Raw genomic sequence first — 17,570 nt, 5'->3', positions numbered from 1 at the left:
TGTTGTTGTTGTTGTTGTTGTTATTGTTATGTAGCCTACCACACATCTTATTATATAGGTTTAGAGAAATATAACAACGACCAAAATGTTAAAGTGTTGATTAAATTATTAAATTTATCTCTTCCTATCAGTTTAAACTTTTGAGATAAAGTGATGATTTGACATGGTATCAAAACCAAAGGTCATGGGTACAAACCTTAACTTTGCCAATTCACCTCCCATTTAAATTCAATATTCCACGTGTTGGGCCTCACTATTAAAAAGGAGTTTGACCCCACATGTGAGAGGATTGTTAATCATACTTCCACTTATCGTAACAAATCCTTTTCATAGTTGTAAAGTGTTGGGATATCCGGATAAGAAGGGGAACATGGTTTGGTATCTAGTGATATATGCAACAAATATGTACGTTCTTACATACTAACATATATGCGTAGGTACTATTGATACATGCATGCACAAAAAGTGAAAGCAGAAAGTTGCACTTAATAACTTTTTCTTTTTATAAACAAATGGAATTCAGTAAAAAGCGCAAAGACGCAACCCAAGTACAAAAGAAATATACAAGAGAAATACCTAATCAGAAAAAAAAAACAAAAAAAAACAAAAACAAAAACAAAAACAAAAAAAAAACAAAACAAAACAAAACATAAAAAACAAAAACAAAACAAAACAAAACAAAAACAAATATCTAGAAAATCAGATCAATTTTAAATAACTGGCAGATTAATTTTAACACGTACCATTTCTGACTTCAACTGTTGTGCTCTCTCCAACAGCTTCATTTCCATTTCCTATTTCCAAACGGAAAAGCATTAATTAGTCTTAGACATTCTGTTGGGCACATAGTGTCTACCTTTTGCATAAAAGGTCACTACGTCCTACCCGCACTCGGCTTTTCTTAGCTTCCTGGACAGCATCCTCACTGCATCCTTCAACTTCAGTTGCTGGTTCAGCTAATAAAAAAATTCGATCCAGGTACACCAAAACTGGATCTTGGCCAAGCCTGCTCCAGGGAACCTTATGGTGGAAACATCAAAACACCACTTTAAGGACATGCATATATTAGCTGCTAATGAACAGTATTCATATGATACTCAGCTGAAAATCCTCCCAATAAATCAGGAATTTGAAATGGTTGGATAATAAGAAAGCATTCAGAAGGTAAGATTTGGCAGTTCAACAATAAGTCGTTCACTTCAAACCCACCAATGGCAGTAAATGTCTATGCATAACATTTTTAGTTTGCAAATTATGTTGTAAACATCCCTTGAACCTGTCCACCACCATCCCCATCCCCCAAGAGAAAGAGAGGGGGAAGGGGGCGGAAGGAGTACAGAAGGGTGATCAAGAGAGAGAGAGAGAGAGAGAGAGAGATAGGATTTCAACATGGCAGAGATCACTATCAACCACCTCTACAATAATTGTTTATGACCAAAAAACTGTTTTGTGTATTTGTGTGTACTGAACGAATGATGAAAGGATGAAGAACACAACCATATTAAGCAAGAGATAAATTTACAAGCAACCACACAAGAAAAAGAACAACATCCAACAACCCTTTCACTAAGAAAAATACTCATATGTCCTTTGTCCTTTTAATTAGGAAAGGAGTCTGGTTAACCAATTGTCTAAAGAAATGCACCTTCTTACAAGAGACCCCAAGGACATACGAGGCCAAAATCACTATCGCAAGGTCCCCATGTCCCAAGCTTCCTTGCTTGCTATACCTAATCCAAGTAATAATGGCTGAAGAGTCACCTAAAGGTCCCCAACCCAGCTCCTCAATACATTTTAGGCCAAATATATATATAACTGCTAAAATAATGATTTAGTGAATAAATTTACCTCTTCCTATCAACTTAAACTTTTGAGACAAGTAGCTGATTTAACATGGTATCAGAGCCAAAGGTCCTGAGTTCAAACATTGACTCGATCATTTACCTCCTATTTCAATTAAATATTCCATGTATTGGGCCTCACCTATTGAAAGGGAGTTTGAGCCCACATGTGATAGAGTGTGTTAAAGTGCTGATTAAATAATTAAATTCATTTATTCCTATCAGCTTAAGCTTTTGGGACAATTGGTAATTTAACATGGTATCAAAGCCAAAGGTCCTGAGTTTAAACCTTAACTCCGTCAATTAATCCAATTTAAATTAAATATTCTACGTGTTGGGCTTCACCTATTAAAAGGGAATTTCATCCCACATGTGAGAGGAAGTGTTAAAGTAATAATTAAGTGATTAAATTTACCTATTCCTACCAGCTTAAGCTTTTGGAACAAGTGGATGATTTAACAAAAACAAAAATGAATCAAGTTGTAGTAGACAACTATGCCTACAATTTCAACTTTACCTACCAAATAGTAACCATCAAATTGAGCTTAATATCGACTCTTAAGAGCTTAGTAGACCTCTATCTTTTCACCTCACCTCCCAAGTAAACAGGAGAAAATACCTTTGAATCTTACAATTAGATTCGGCACCTTAATTACTCTTTTACAATCCATAAAAGTTTCATGCAAGTTAACAAATATCCTAGCTACTTTCTTGTACCACCACTGATATATATGCATACATCAGCATGCATGGGCGGAACCAGACGTTTGAGTGAGGGGGGACGGAAAAAAAAAATTTAAGGAGAAGAAAACTAATTTTTAAGGGTCTACCTCATAAAAAATATAATTTTAGATGGATATTTAAATTTTTGGGGGACTTAAGTCCCCAATCCTTGTGCTAAGTTTGCCCCTAAAATAAATTTGGTTCATAACAGAAAGAGGAAATAGAAAGTTTTTTTTTTACTATAAAACTTGTAAGGTGTGAAAAATAAGCTTTTCCCTCTTAACTAGCTATTTTCCTATTACCGGTAGAAAAATAAAATAAACAAGAAAGCCTCAAGTTACTTCTCTTTTCACAATGCACAAGTCTTTTCACACTGCACAAGAAGTGCAGCCTTGTGCAATGTGAAAAGCTGCACATCTTATGAAAAAGGATTGCAGTTTCTTTTCTTATTTGACTTTTGAATATTGTTTTACTTCTTTGTACACCGTAAAAGCCACATTCTTTAACTTTGAGGGAGCAAAATAGTAATAGGGAGGGACAAAAAGTGAAATATGAGGGGTAATAGTAGACTTTTGAAGGAATTTTAAAAAATTTTGGGGGGACTAGACGTAGGTCCGCCCCTGTCAGCTTGTCAGAATCTTCAATATTCCACAAATCTTTCATAACAGAAAACGAAGGGAGACCCCTTGTCTAAGGTGCATAGTAGCAGATTCAAAAGGCAGGTTCTTTCTTAAATCTTGTTACAGCCAATATAAGTTAACCATGTTCCTTGCCTAATGCAAGTTTCCAAGTCCAACTTAATGGTGGTAGGTTTTCTAGCATTCCCAAGTGAGTGAGAGGCACGGAATTCCTTTGGTTGTACGACAAGTAAACTGTTCAGATAACAATGCTTAGGAAAATAGCTTTGGATAACTCACCTTCCAAAAAGGAAAAAATAAATAGGACCTGTTCTTATATATATATATATATATATATTTTGTGTGTGTGTGGAAACTGGAAACCAAACAAAATCAAGGCAAATATCTAAAATTATTTCAATATTGAGCCTTGGACATGTAATAGCTCTGAAGTAACCAGCTCCTAGCCCAATAAAACTTATTTTATTCGGTTAGTCATACACTTCACAAGTTTCTAGTAATTCACATGCCATCATTAAATGTTAGAAGTCTTCGATAAGAATCTACAACAAACTAAAATGCATTTGTTTATGATCTTCTACTCTGACAACATCTCAGATAAGAAACTACAACAAACAAAAATACATTTGTTGATGATCTACTCCGACAACATCTCAGATGCTACCACAGAAAATACTTTATTTAAAGCAGGTGATGATACGTTCAATGGTTACTGTTAACCACCTTTCTCCCAAATCTTTGGGATTGCTTTTTCTAGGAATCCATTAAATATAGCTTACAGGTTCATGCATAAAATAGTATCACACAAACACATATCCAGCTATTTACATTTACATACTCATGTTTAAATGGATGGTACGATTACAAAACCAATTCCACCACCAAAAAACAATTTCAGAAAATATAAGAAAATTCAACTAGAAATGCCACCTTGCCATAGAAAAAATCACGAAATTATAAACCAGTAATATCTGAACTCAATCATACTTCAAAAAATGATATATATTGACCTTGTGAGACTGAAACCCAACAAACCTTAAGTTTCACAGATCCTAGAAATCCCGCCTTGACCTTCACAGGCAACTTTAATGCATTGAGTGCCTCAGGCTTCAACTGCATATTTGTTAACTCTACATTCCCTGTTTTATGTTTTAGGTTAAAAGAAGATTTAACTAAATTAAGAAACAATATAATATATGATAAACAAATTTTAAGCTTAACAATGTAATATCCCTACGCACTGGTGAGCTTAATCAGCATTGGAAAATGCATACAATGTACTATTTATTTCTTAACAAAACCACAAGTATAAATGAGCACGAAGTGTTTTATATGCATGTCTATATCTGTTCTTTCCAAAATTATGATACATAATAGTTTAGATCCATATATTCACCATGTTAATTTATTTGTAAGTCATAATATAAAGAAACGCGATAGAAGTAATACATCTTAAGTCAATGTAGTCAGTAGAAAGATATTGTTCTCTCTTTTGGGGGGGTGGGGCGAGAGAGGGATTACAGATACGCCATAATAATATAAGGGGGAGAAAAATTCAATTCAAGAAGCCAGAAAAGAAATGAAAATTATGATTATATACACTTAAATTAATAGTGAGGGTGAAACTTAATAAATAAATTCTTTTTTTTTTTTAATAAGTAATTTTTTGTCCCAAAGGAGAGGGGGAATGAGAAATTCGAACTAGTAACATTCACTTCATAAGGCATATTCCCAGCCGATTGAGCTACCCCTTAGAAACTTAATAAATAAATTCAAAAAATAAAATAAAAAATCAATTTCCTACCCTAAGTTTTAGATCAGTTTCTAATTTTTTCAAATACTCAATTTCATAACAGTATCCATGTGAAATCTTAATTATACCCTTAAGGAAAAAATATCAAAAAATAATAAAAATAAAAATGCAAAAAAAGTTATAAAAAAACTGGCTTTTTGCATTTTTACTTTTTTTGCATTTTTAGGACTGTAAATGAGATTTCCCATGATGTCTATTTATTAATTGACAAAAAAAAAAAAAAAAAAAAGGACAGAAACATCTAGTTGAAACTCAAATAAAACGCATGGAGCTACTTGCAAAACATAGAAATCCAAGGAAAAAATTGATGCTAATCTCAAACTCAGAGTAGTAAATTGATATTTTCCCAAATAAATTCTTTAAAACGTTTTGCCTCCTTTTTGCCACGACAGAAAATCAAGTAGAATAAGAGTTCACTTTAGATAAAAAGGAGACCACAACACACCTTTTTTCCCTGATAAGTAAATCAAATAATAGACGCCAAGGAGGGGCACTTCAAAGAACAAAAGTAATTAAGAGAGAAGAACTAATGACATAAGAAAGAACAAACAATAGCTAAAACCATGTAAAATTCTATGAAATCTAGAAAAAAAATAATCCACAATGTGAGAATAAAAGTTTGCCATTCAAGTATAAAGCATGCATGGAAAAACAATTTTTTGATATCTCCAATCTTCTTCTCCCCTACATAAAACCATCCATGAGCACCAGAGAAAAGGGGGGAAGAAGGAAAATTGAGTTATAGAGCTATAACCAGGTGAAAATAAACAGCAGCATGATATCTGTTAGGTTTTTACTGTTGAAAAATTCAATATCAAGATATGTTTGATTTTAAGTTTTAAGTTTATGGTTAAGTAAAAGTTGATACAAGACATAAGCATGCATTCTGTCCAACATTGACCTAGTCGAATTAAAATGATCATAACTTTTGATTTCAAGATCGGATGAAGACAAACTTTGTGGCATTGGAAAGCTTACTCAAAATTCTACAACTTTGTATTCAATGAAAAAATTTTAATTCCCATGTTTACAGGATCAAAATAGGCTGTAAAGAAAAGACAAAATAGCTAGTTTGCAATTGAGTTTGAACGAGTTTTTGATAGTGCAACTCGTTCAAACGAGCTACAACCGAGCACATACTCATTTGTAGTCCCATTCGAACGCGCTCTAACGCATTGAAAAAGCTGAGAAACCCTAGCCACATTCAAACAAGCTCACTTACTTGTTCGAACAAGCATTGAAAATCTGCATAATTTCATAAACCAACTTTCAGATTTGAGGACTACTTTCCCAAGTCTCTTTAATGGCTTTTAGAGCATGATTTTTCAAGAGACTTGAGGCATTATTTCTAGACAACAAAGAGCCTTTTTCTTCATGTGCTAAGAGAGAGTTTAAGTTTTATGCTTTCAATTGCATCTCTCATGAAGTGTTTGCTTAAACAACACAAAGATCATAAACACCTTTCGGCCATAGGAATTCTGGAATTGCATGAGGATATCAAATAGAAGAATTGTCTAGAGGTTTTGGAAGAGCTACTGCGATAGAGGACAAGCGAGTCACTTATCTAGTACAAGGGTGTGTCAACTACAAAAGTTTTATAAGTGTGAATAGCTTGTAATCTCTCTATTCTTCTACAGTTGATTAATTTTTTGTGTTTGGTTGTCCCAGAGTGGTTTTACTTTTGAAGAGTATTTCTAAAGGTTTCTACTTTGTCACCAAAATCTTTGTATTGATTATTTTAATGTTTTGCTTGATTTTGGTATTCATATATGTAGTGTTTGAATTGAAAGTTGATGACTTTATTAATTCTTGTTGTTGTTTAAGATTGGATATTCATTATTTAGTAACTTGGGGTCTCAAGTCTAAACTAATGTGATAGTTTGTTTTTTCAAATTCTACTGTGGGTGTTTTAGGATCAAATGCAAAGCACAGTTAAAGATCTCCATATTTCAATCAGAGAGGAAAAATGGCTCAAGCTATCATTTGGTTGAAGAGTACTCAAGAGCTTCGTAAAGTTCCAGCACTAGGCAATGGCATTTCTAATACAATAGCCAAAGAATTGAATCAGCTACGAACTCTCACCCCAAGTTTTCTAACATTGATGCATTTACCCAACATTTTAGCTTTTATTGTACAGAGTATCTCGTTATCATCCTTTTTCAACAGTTAGCTCTTTCCTCTCGTATTCACATTTCAATTCCATACAAGATCAACCACCATCTCCACGAACCAATACTCTCTCTCACTCTTTCCAACTCTCTTCCTCACTCGAATTTGACAGTTCGATCATCCAGAAACACCGTTGAACGCCATTTCATGGCCTAGAAAATTTCGAATCGTTCTCATATTCCTGAATCGGAACCATTTCTGAGCAACGAACTTGATCGCAGCACACAAGAAGCTTCACAATAAAACCTCAAAAAAGCTAAAGAAATGAATGAGATAAGAGAGAGGAGTGATTCGAACCTTGCCAAACACTGATCTTGAGGGCCTCTTTGTTGAGTCCCCTCACATAGTTCCCTAGGTACTTCTGCAACAAAAACGCCACTTGATCCTCCAACATCTTCTTCTCTCCTCCTCCTCCGCCTCCTCCTTTCTTCAACGTCCGATCAGATTCCCATTACACAACACCAACAAGAAGAACAAAGAAAATTCAAACAAGCGAGACTCAGAGAATGCGTGTTCGAAGAACTTTGAATCAATCGCGCAGAGATTGGATAGATATTCGCAAAAGCTTCAAGGCCCACGTCGACCAGTCCGAGAAGACGCTAGAGGTTCTTTCGGGGATTGGGAGTATCCGAGCTCACCGATAGTCTATCTCCCCATGCAATAGGCTTCCGCCACGTGAAATTTAAATCACGTGCTGTGCGTGTGAGAGATAAACGGTATCCATTGGAAATCTAGAGCAACTAGCTGTCTAAAATTAATTTAAATGATTCGGTCACTTATTTGAACAATAGGGATGAAAATTAAAATATTATAACAAAGAGATAAAAACTATAAAAATTTTAAAATTTAAGGAGTAAAAATTAATTTTAAAGAGTTCATTTTATAAAAATACATAAATTTTAGAACAAAATTGATTAAAATTTTTGCGTAGTTTTTTTCTTTTTTTTTTTTTTTTATGAGTAAGCACGTAGTTTTAAGTTTGGAAGTAATTAATGTGATATAAAATTAATAGAAATTTTGAATTTTTCTATTAAAAAAATTGTTTTATTTTATAGTTGATTTTGTATTTGAATAATAATAAAAATTAATTAATGCGATTTTAAAAAAAAAAAAAAGTAAGGTTTTTCATGTTCATTGCCAAACAAGGCCGTAGATCTTATACATGCTTTATTGTATTAACGGCCAAAATTACCATAGGATTTAGAATACGGATAAGGGATTGAAAGATAGGGTGGAGCTGTCCGTTCGGTAGCTAATTTCCCTCCCGTGGATCCGGATACACCGAAAGAGGGACCACTTTCTTAATTTGTTAAATGCGGTGGCGTGATGACGTGGGGCTCAGCGGTTCAAGAGCTGAAAGACACGTGGCTCAACATGACGTTTCTTTACTTGGGTCCAAACTAGTTCATCATGGACCACTACTTTTCTTTGATAAAAATTAAAAGGAACAAGAAGTAGACATAGAAGTAGACATCGGCCCATATGGGTCCAAACTAGTTCAGCGAATATATTTGCTCCTCACGTACTATCACCACGTATGGGCCCATATGACTTTTTCTAAATTAGACTTTGTTTGTTTCGAACAGAAAAAAAAAAAAAATATATATATATATATATATATATATATTTTCAACAATAAAAATGAGCGACAACGAAAAACGGTCAACAACTTTGGGTAACCTCAGCGGAGATCCAGCAATCACTAGCAGTGGTTTGGTGATTCGAACTCAAAAAATTGTTTACGAAATTAAAGCGGAAACTATTTTTCAAAACGAAATAAGTTTTTTCGGTCATTTTCAATTTGGCTATTATTTTCTGTCACACCAAATTTCAAAAAAAATACGATACATTGAAACAAACATAATCTTAGTTTAGAGGAAGCTTTCTTGAGCTCCATTTATAAAAAATTTATGCCTCTTAACATCTAAAAAGTGTATGTTTTTTTAATTTAAAAAATAAAAACAAAAAAAAAAATGTTATTCCACAATGTTTAAGAGACATATAAATTTTATAGACCGAGTTAGATGAATTTTGGAGAAAATCAATGTCTCTATATAAATACACAAAATATAAGATTACAAAAGTAGCGATTTGATTCCCATAAATAGTCTCAATGTTTGATACCAGGTTTGAAATAGACGTGCACACAAGATGATGAAATATACAAGGACTCATTAGGAGATGCAGAATATGCTTTTCAAACTCATGCAAGCAAGGTATATTTTTGTACAAGTCCACATATTGAGCAAATAAATGCAGTTGGACCAGTGTGATGCTTGGAGGTTTTTCTTCTTTCTTTTTCCTTTTTCCTTTTTCCTTTTTGTATTTTCTATATTTTTCCATGTGGTGTTGGAGTTGCTTCTTGCTTAGTTAGGTGAAATATAATTTTGTTTTTGTAGAGTTTTGATCATGTGTCCAGTTACTATTAAGTATATGATAACAACATACAAGATCATGTGTGTGATTGTTTTGTTAGGCTAGGTGGAGCCTGGTTTGTATTCAACCCGATTTGCACCCAACCTGGTTCGATGTTGGAAGTGCTACAATTTAAATGCGATTCTTTCTAAGGCTTAGTCCATAGAACGGAGGATAGGCCCAAGCCAGAGTGCCCTGGGAAATTGTTTTGGCCTATTTTGGTATTTTGACCCAGTTGAGGGCTGCATTTATAATCGCTTCTAATTGTAGGGTTTTGTACGGATGTAATTGACGCCTCCTATATTGTTTCTCTCGAAAACAGTAAAATCTCGTTCAAACTCACGTAGTAGTTAATGTGAACCATGTAAATCTATATGTGTTTGTGATTGCTTTTTTTTTTTTTTTTACATTCTTCTTACTTTTCGCATCTCATACCAATTCTAAAAAATATGATAGATTTCCTAATATATTTTTCATCCATCCACCAAACAAAAGCTAAAGACATATTCTTTCATTACTACACATCTTTAACAATGAAAACTCATCACAGATACGAAAAATTATGCTTTATGACAATTTCCAATATGAAAATTCAAGAAATTAATCACCTATTTTAATTTGTTTTATATACGTGTTATAAAATAAGGATATATATACAATTACATGCATTCATTCTAGCAATTAATTAATCACCCATAAGATCTTTCTTTAACTGCCTATGTTGTTGGATAATCAAGACTGAGCCATTGATGTTGATGTCTGAAGAAGCCAGAAGATCTCCGACCGTTCCAAGCTCAGGACACTCCTCCCAGTCACAAATTCCGGTTGTCAGTGGTGAGTGCCCTCTCCCACCTTTGCCTACTATGAACAACGAGTACATGTCTCCAATGCCTCTCAAAGCTGCCACTGTCTCTGTCGCATTGTTCACACTCTTCTCCACATACCCAACTTGACCCGAGGTCACATACCTAATTAATCAACATATTAATTAATATTCATGGTTATATGAAAACTAGAAATAATAAACATAAATGATGCACATACTTCCAAGTGTTTACTCTTGATTTGGCAGTGAAAATCACCAATAGGAAATACTTCACTTACTCCACCTGAATTATCACCCATTTTGCAATGCTCCTTAAAGTTAAAAATCTCTCAATTTATTGTATGTTTAATTTTTTTCAAAATTTCTCCATTAAGATTTTCCGTTAAATCCCAACAAAATTCTCAAAGATGAAGGCACGGATATTTTTGCAAATTCCGTTAAATTTGGACCAGCGCCTTATTCTTTGCAATTTTTTCTTCTATTTTTTGTTTTTTAATTCCTATAACAAATGGAGATATTTTGGAAAATGTTAACGAACGGGTTAGATTGCAAACAATTGAAAGACGGATACACTAAATTGAGATAAATTGAACTTTATGGGAGACATTGTAAAAGTGATGACAACTCAAGGAGTAAAATCAAATTTTCCCTATACAGTATGTATATATAAAAACCTGTCCAAAATCTAACGGGTATTTTCACTACCACACTGGAAAGTAAGTACTTGAAAATACCTATAGCATTTCTCAATTATGATAACTACAATGAGGATGTCTCTCATCCTTTGAGTATCACACAAAAAGTATAAATTATGAAATCAAGACACGCATGAGGCTATGAGCTATTGTGCACAATCATGCCACAACCAAGTTTGTAGTTGGCGTCTTTTCATGGAACTCATTTGTTGAACTGTGGTAGGTCACGCCATTTATTTGGCCCATTTTCTATATATTATTTGTTCAAGGGTCTATGCTGAGATGCTTCACCCCTTTTTTTTCTATTAGTTTTTCTTTTGGTAATACAATTTCAAAAAATAAAAAATAAGAGTGTTAGTAGTTTATAGGTATACTATTGGAAATATGTATGCAAATCAACAATTTGAGCAATGAAAATTAATCGTAAAAAAATAAATAAATAAATAAAATAGGGTCATAAATGAAAACCTCATGAAACTAACATAAAATGGATAATGGTACCTATTATAGAAGTCGGTCAAGAAAGAATTGTCAACTTCATTCCTGCCATTCCCAGTCTCTAGTCTTGATAGTGCCATTAGCATCCCATCATCCTCATCTGATGCATTATCAGTATGGGAATTGTGTACACTTGATGATGATAATAACGAAGCTGGTTGGAACCTAATGACAGTCAAATTTACACGAGGATGAGCGGCAATGCGTCTACTCCACGCCACGGCCTCACGATCATCAGGACCACCAAAGAAAAGAGTTGCAACCTGTGTTAACTTACCAATTACCTCAAAAGCTTAAACTGATAAAAAATAATTCATTTAATCATTTAATTGATATTCTTACAACCTGTTGTATAGATTCAGAGCCAAGTAGTTGTGAGAACCCGGGGACCCCTTCGGTTCCTCGGTTCACGATGATGCCAACAGAGCATGGGGCATGGCGAAGAACCTTATGGTTGGTAGTCCTAATGCCCTCCTTTCCATTATCCATTTTCCCGTCAATTCGTTGGTGCTTGTGAAATGGGAGGAGAATAATGGAGACTCGCATGTCCTCAGCGATGTTACACACATCCTCATATAAGCTTGCAAAGGCTGATACTGCTTTCCCCACATGGATAAAAATTTTAGTCTCAGCAGTAAATGTATCCACAGCTTCATGGATTCCTATCACATCATTTCCACCATAGTCTTCATCATCACTAAGTTCATTTTGTTCTTTTTCATGATAAGATACTTTGGTCCTGCATTTTTGGAGTAGCTCTATTAGGTGCATCAAATAAGGGGTGGTAGGTGCTGTTTGAGACCCGCTTAATCCTGATATGATTCCAAGTATGGGCGATACCTGTTAAAATATAAATTAATTAAATGATTAAATTCATCTTTTCTTATTAGCTCTTTTGGGATCAGTGATGATTTAACATGTTATCAAAGTAGAGATCATAAGTTTGATCTCTTACTCTATAATTCACCCACTATTTTAATTAAATATTTCACTTGTTGACTTATTAAGGGGAAGTTTAAACCCACACGTGAGTGTAAGTGTTAGAATATAAATCAAATGATTAAATTCACTCTTTCCTATCAGCTTGAGCTTTTGATACTTTACATTTCAATTAAATATTTTACATATTGAACTCAGCTATATATTAAGAAATTAACTATTTTGGAATAAGTGGCAATTTATCAATACCTGACGAGGTCCAAAAACACATGCCAGCAACCTAAGCTCTTCACCGGGGTCATGGATTTCAAGTGCTGTTCGCATATTTCCAAACAATCTTTCTTCTTTTCTCAATAGGAAAGCCACAACCGGCCCCGAAATTAATGTGTTAAGCACTATTGATATTAGGAACAAGTTGTAAGCTTTTGGACTCCACACCTGTAACAATTACCCAAAGAGCATATGTATCAAAATCATACTTTGCTAGTCATAATTAAAGAGACAAACTTGATATATATATATACACTAAGAAAACCTTACGATACTTTGCTAGCATATTATGATACTAAGTGTTTAATATAGCTTAAGTATAATCTTAATTTTGTGTATATAAGTTATTGGGTACTATTCCCTTGCAAGCTGATTTTCAATAACAAGTTCTACCCACTATTTATATCATTTTGTATCAAAGCCACTACGACGTCGCATGAGATCGAACGCAACACGTCGAGTGCGATGTCAAATGGGCTTCGGCTTTCTGGTTGAGTCACGGAGGAAGTGACATATAGTCCAAATTAAAATATCTCTGCACTATGTATATGCATATTGTTATGCCATTAAATACTAATAGGTGAGTGGAGCCGCCAAAAGAGAAATAATTATCATCGGGTCCGTGTCAATAGAGTAAGCCGCCATGGACATCGGCTACGAAGCGAGATATTTAAATACAATATTAACTACGTGTAATATAAGCTCTTGGGCACCCTCTCCTTACAAGTTAATTTTTAAGAGTGATCACAGTCATAGTTAAAGAGACAAACTCCATAGAATAATAAGAAAAACTTACAATAAGCAACTTTGAGGCAGAGCCTATAAAGAGTATATCAGCATGGCCTTTGAGGTTCATAACGAATCCGATAAGAACTCCCTCATTCAATGGAATCTTTAGGTACCGGCAAGCAGCAAGTGTGCCACCAATCTTGCTGCCAATGCTCAACAACACTAGGATCAAAACAATAAGTACATTCCCCCAATTATTCAGAAATATCCCATTAAATTGGAAGCCAATGTATCCAAAGTAAATGGGAAGTATAAAGTTGTGAACAGAATAGGTGAGTTTATGCAACAATGTCCGAGCAGTTTTTCCTTCTCTAGGGAACATCAAGCCAATGACAAAGCAATTCATTATGCTATTATAATTAGCCCATTCCATAAACATTGCACTGCCTATAACAAACGACAAGATAATAAAAACCTCTGTATTTTTCAAGTACTTTTGGGTATGGTTTCGTTTGTTGAACCAATTAGATAAGTACTTGTTTATAACCATGACTAAAACGCTAAGGAAGAAGCAATAAAACCCATATTTGAAAAGGTTTCTTGAATGGCAAGCAAGCATGAAATTGAAAAGCAGCAAGCATGTCATCTCTGCTATCAATGAAGAAGCTATTGCCAATCGTCCCACATCAGAAGTATCAAACTTTAGCTCCCCTGCCAAACGAATCACAACCGGAGAGGCTGTGTATGCTAGGATTAACATGAGGGAAAACACGTATGGTGACTTGAAATGATCATCAACTTCTAATTGATGCTGCAAAAAGAAGGAGCATCCAAGCCCAAAGACAAATCCCAAAAAAACACCTCCATAAGCAATGATGCTCGCTGCACGAATGTTTCTCATTACATAAGGAACATCTGTCTCGAGCCCAATTAGGAACATGAATATGATGCGGCAAAATAGACCAAAAACTTGATAGAAATCTGCAGCAGTTGTTTGAAAAAAAAACCCTTTGATTGGTTTGAAATTTGACAACGCTGAAGGACCCAGCACCATTCCAGCCTAACCAAGAAAAAAAAAAAAAACAATTTCTATGTTAGCTATAGATGTGACAAGTATATGTGTTGGAACTATAAAATAATGGATGGAGATCTCTTCAATTAGGTTGTCTGAAACTTCATAGAAATTTGAGCAGTTTATGAGCAGTTTGTGAAATTTGGACAACCTAATTCGAAGAATCGTTGTTTTAAAATAATTCAAATAAGAAATGCAAAATTATAATATGTCTGTATGTGTGACTACGCTAATGAAAATCTAAGCACCAATCTAGCCTATCATGAAAAAACACACCCACAAACCAATATGTATGTTAGTTGTGATAGGTACATGTGTTGGAACCATAAAATAATGGATGGAGATTTGCTAAATTAGGTTGTCTGAAAGTTTATAAAAATTCTAGCAGTCTCAGATTATCGAGCTTGTTTGTTCCGAACAGCTTAAGATGCATAACCTACCTATTGAGACATGTGAACTTAAAGTCCTCTCTCATAGATTGCTCAATTTTGTGCGAAATTTGGACAACCTAATTCCAAGAATCTTCGGTGTAAAACAATTCAAATAGGAAATGCAAATTCATAACAAGGGATGAAAGACTAACAAAAATTTGAGCAATGGGTCCAGGCTGACCCAAGGCCTTGAGCACAAGGTGAAAGAAGTGGGAGATGACAAGAATGCAAGACAATTGCAAGCCCATTGAGGTGAGAGGATTGAACAAATCATCTCGACAAACCATGCGGTGGGTAGCATCCATTGTTGTGTTAGCTTGCAAGGAAACAAAGATAGAGGAGAGAAAGAAAAAGAAGAACCAAATCACATGCAACTTTTATTAATTATGATGGTATTTTGGGATGAGAAAATCTATCACATTGTTCATATACCCTTCCTTTTTATTGATGATCCGTAAAAATTTAACATCTTTTACTTTATCAACTCTTGACTTACCCAAAAAAGAAAAAAAAAGTTTTAACACCCCCACATTTTTAAGCAAAATGTTAAAAATAGAGGGAGAGAAAAGGGGGTCGAGGCAGTGCTAAAAGGTAGTATTTCATCCATTAGATAGTATTTCATCCATTAGAACATCTCCAACAAAGCATTTATGTGGCTCACAATAGTTAATATCCGACAATATTCTAATAGCACACGAGACTCTACACTTCATACAGACCAGATTATGGGGTAAAGTGGGATATATGGGGATTAAACTGGATATGAGCAAAAATATGATAAAAGAATTATTTTTTAAGTAAAGGCAATCTTAACTGTTTATTTTTTAACAGATTGATCTCTAAAAATAAATAAAATAAATAAAAAATCAATGGAGGCAAGCCAAAGTCGTTTGACAAGCTCCCATGGTGGTTGTCACCATAACTGTCTAAAATAAATGAAAAATGTAGCGATCACATTAGGTCATTGGGCCCATGTCTTTGGACTTCATCCCAAAGGACCACAAGATATCACTTCAATATGGGCCAAATCCCACTAAATTACGTCAGATTTAAAGCAACTTTTCTGACACTTTCTGCCCCCCCAAGAAAAAAATATCAAAACTTATTCAATCCTGATGTTTATTATATTTCTATGAAATAAATCGAGATCATAAACAAAACAAAACTTTAGTGTGGGATTATAATTTTTAAAAAGTGTAATTAAAAATAACAATATAAAAACATAATTTTTAAATATATATATGCTTAATCCTTTCACCACTAATAAACAATCATATCAATTATAATGAAAAATGCCAAAACAACAATCATACATCCATCAAATCGTCCTTCTACTGGCCAAGCTTGGAATGAGTCGTGAAAACCAAAAATGCTTTTCATTTCTTTCTCATATCAGACTGTGGTGTGACTGGTGTGGAATATGTGTTCATTTCCATCTATGGACATCACGGGTCTGTTTCTCATTGCCTTGAAAAAGAATCTGGTCTAATATTGTAGCAAGATTTTATTAACGTATCAAAAATAATTTAAAATGTTTCATAGATGAATAGTTTAGAACTTTTTTTTTTAATTTTTTTCGGGTATATTGGAGAACAACCCCACAAAGTGGAGACAATTATATCAAAATTCAATATAATTTTTTTTTTTGGTCATGTATTTCATATAATTTTTCTTCTGATTAATTTCTAGCTTGAACTCACCTAATTTTGGTTTAATTATAATCTCACCAAAAGCTAAACGACACAACCAACTCTTTCAATTTGGAATGAACTTTTGGTGAATTGTTGTGAGATATGATGTTGGAAACAATCATGACTCTCTCCATTGTCGCTTTGTTCCTACAAACCCACCATGATTTTTTTCTTTTTCTTTTTTACACCCCCAAACTACTTTTCTCTTTAATTTAATTAACAGTTTACTTGCCTCTTCCTGGGTGTTTCCCTTCCCTAAAGTACTTTCCCAAATTCCCACCAACCTTTTTCCAGCTTTCCAGGAAATTCTCTCTCTCTCTCTCTCTCTCTCTCTCTCTCTCAAATGAATTTCAAAGCCACATTAAATGAAAATATCAACTACTATATAACAACATATTATTTTGATTGATTTTGCAATATATGATTTTAATATTTATCATTCTAAAATTTACATATATATTCAATCGTAGATTTTTTTTAAAAAAAATTATATTTATGAAGATAGTTGAGAAATGGTTAATAAAATGAAGTACATCATTTCTTTAATTCATAAGCTTCCAAAAGACTCGTCATGAAAAAATACTTAATATAAAGTGTCATTCGCAGATGACGGATTTAGTATTTGAGAACATATACAAATCCAACTTCAACTTACACATAACAAAGCAGTAATATATGTTAATTTAATGGACTACAATAAAAAAGAAAAAAAAAAACGTACGACGAGAAAACACAAAGGAGGGAAGAACTGCTCCTCCCCTTACATGTTCCTATCCCTCTTCTCCCTAATAGCAATGCTCTATATCTTCACTGTAGTATC

At 34.0% G+C, this 17,570-nt stretch overlaps 2 protein-coding genes across 3 annotated transcripts in view; both read right to left on the bottom strand.

Moving 5' to 3' along the window:
* LOC132174762 (uncharacterized) overlaps positions 1-7,727 on the bottom strand; it is a 115,537-nt gene extending 107,810 nt beyond the window's left edge. For both annotated transcript variants that reach the window (XM_059586428.1, XM_059586429.1), the window contains exons 1-4: positions 7,482-7,727; positions 4,238-4,341; positions 886-1,020; positions 744-794 (exon numbers count right to left, since the gene is read on the bottom strand). In XM_059586428.1, the coding sequence (XP_059442411.1) occupies positions 744-794; positions 886-1,020; positions 4,238-4,341; positions 7,482-7,578 (387 nt within the window). In that variant the 5' untranslated portion in view covers positions 7,579-7,727. The remainder of the gene's footprint in view (positions 1-743; positions 795-885; positions 1,021-4,237; positions 4,342-7,481) is intronic.
* Positions 7,728-10,284: 2,557 nt separating this feature from the next.
* On the bottom strand, positions 10,285-15,364 carry LOC132174159 (cation/H(+) antiporter 2-like). Its single transcript, XM_059585853.1, has 6 exons — positions 15,212-15,364; positions 13,624-14,616; positions 12,807-12,995; positions 11,964-12,458; positions 11,622-11,881; positions 10,285-10,567 (listed from the first exon to the last, which is right to left on the bottom strand). The coding sequence occupies exons 1-6, from the start codon at positions 15,362-15,364 to the stop codon at positions 10,285-10,287; spliced, it is 2,373 nt and encodes a 790-aa protein (XP_059441836.1).
* Between the last annotated feature and the right edge of the window lie 2,206 nt (positions 15,365-17,570).

Source organism: Corylus avellana, chromosome ca3 (genome assembly GCF_901000735.1).
Source record: "Corylus avellana chromosome ca3, CavTom2PMs-1.0".
In the NCBI taxonomy this organism is placed as follows: Eukaryota; Viridiplantae; Streptophyta; class Magnoliopsida; order Fagales; family Betulaceae; genus Corylus; species Corylus avellana.
The sequence above is the reverse complement of the archived record's forward strand: the minus strand, read 5'-3'. Positions and strand labels throughout refer to the sequence as shown.

Coding starts and splice junctions, on each gene's coding strand:
- LOC132174159 (XM_059585853.1), bottom strand. CDS start 15,364: ATGGATGCTACCCACCGCATGGTTTGTCGAGATGATTTGTTCAATCCT. Junction 14,617..15,211: donor GACCCATTGCTCAAATTTTT/GTTAGTCTTTCA, acceptor TTTCTTGGTTAG/GCTGGAATGGTGCTGGGTCC. Junction 10,568..11,621: donor TTGACCGACTTCTATAATAG/GTACCATTATCC, acceptor TTGATTAATTAG/GTATGTGACCTCGGGTCAAG.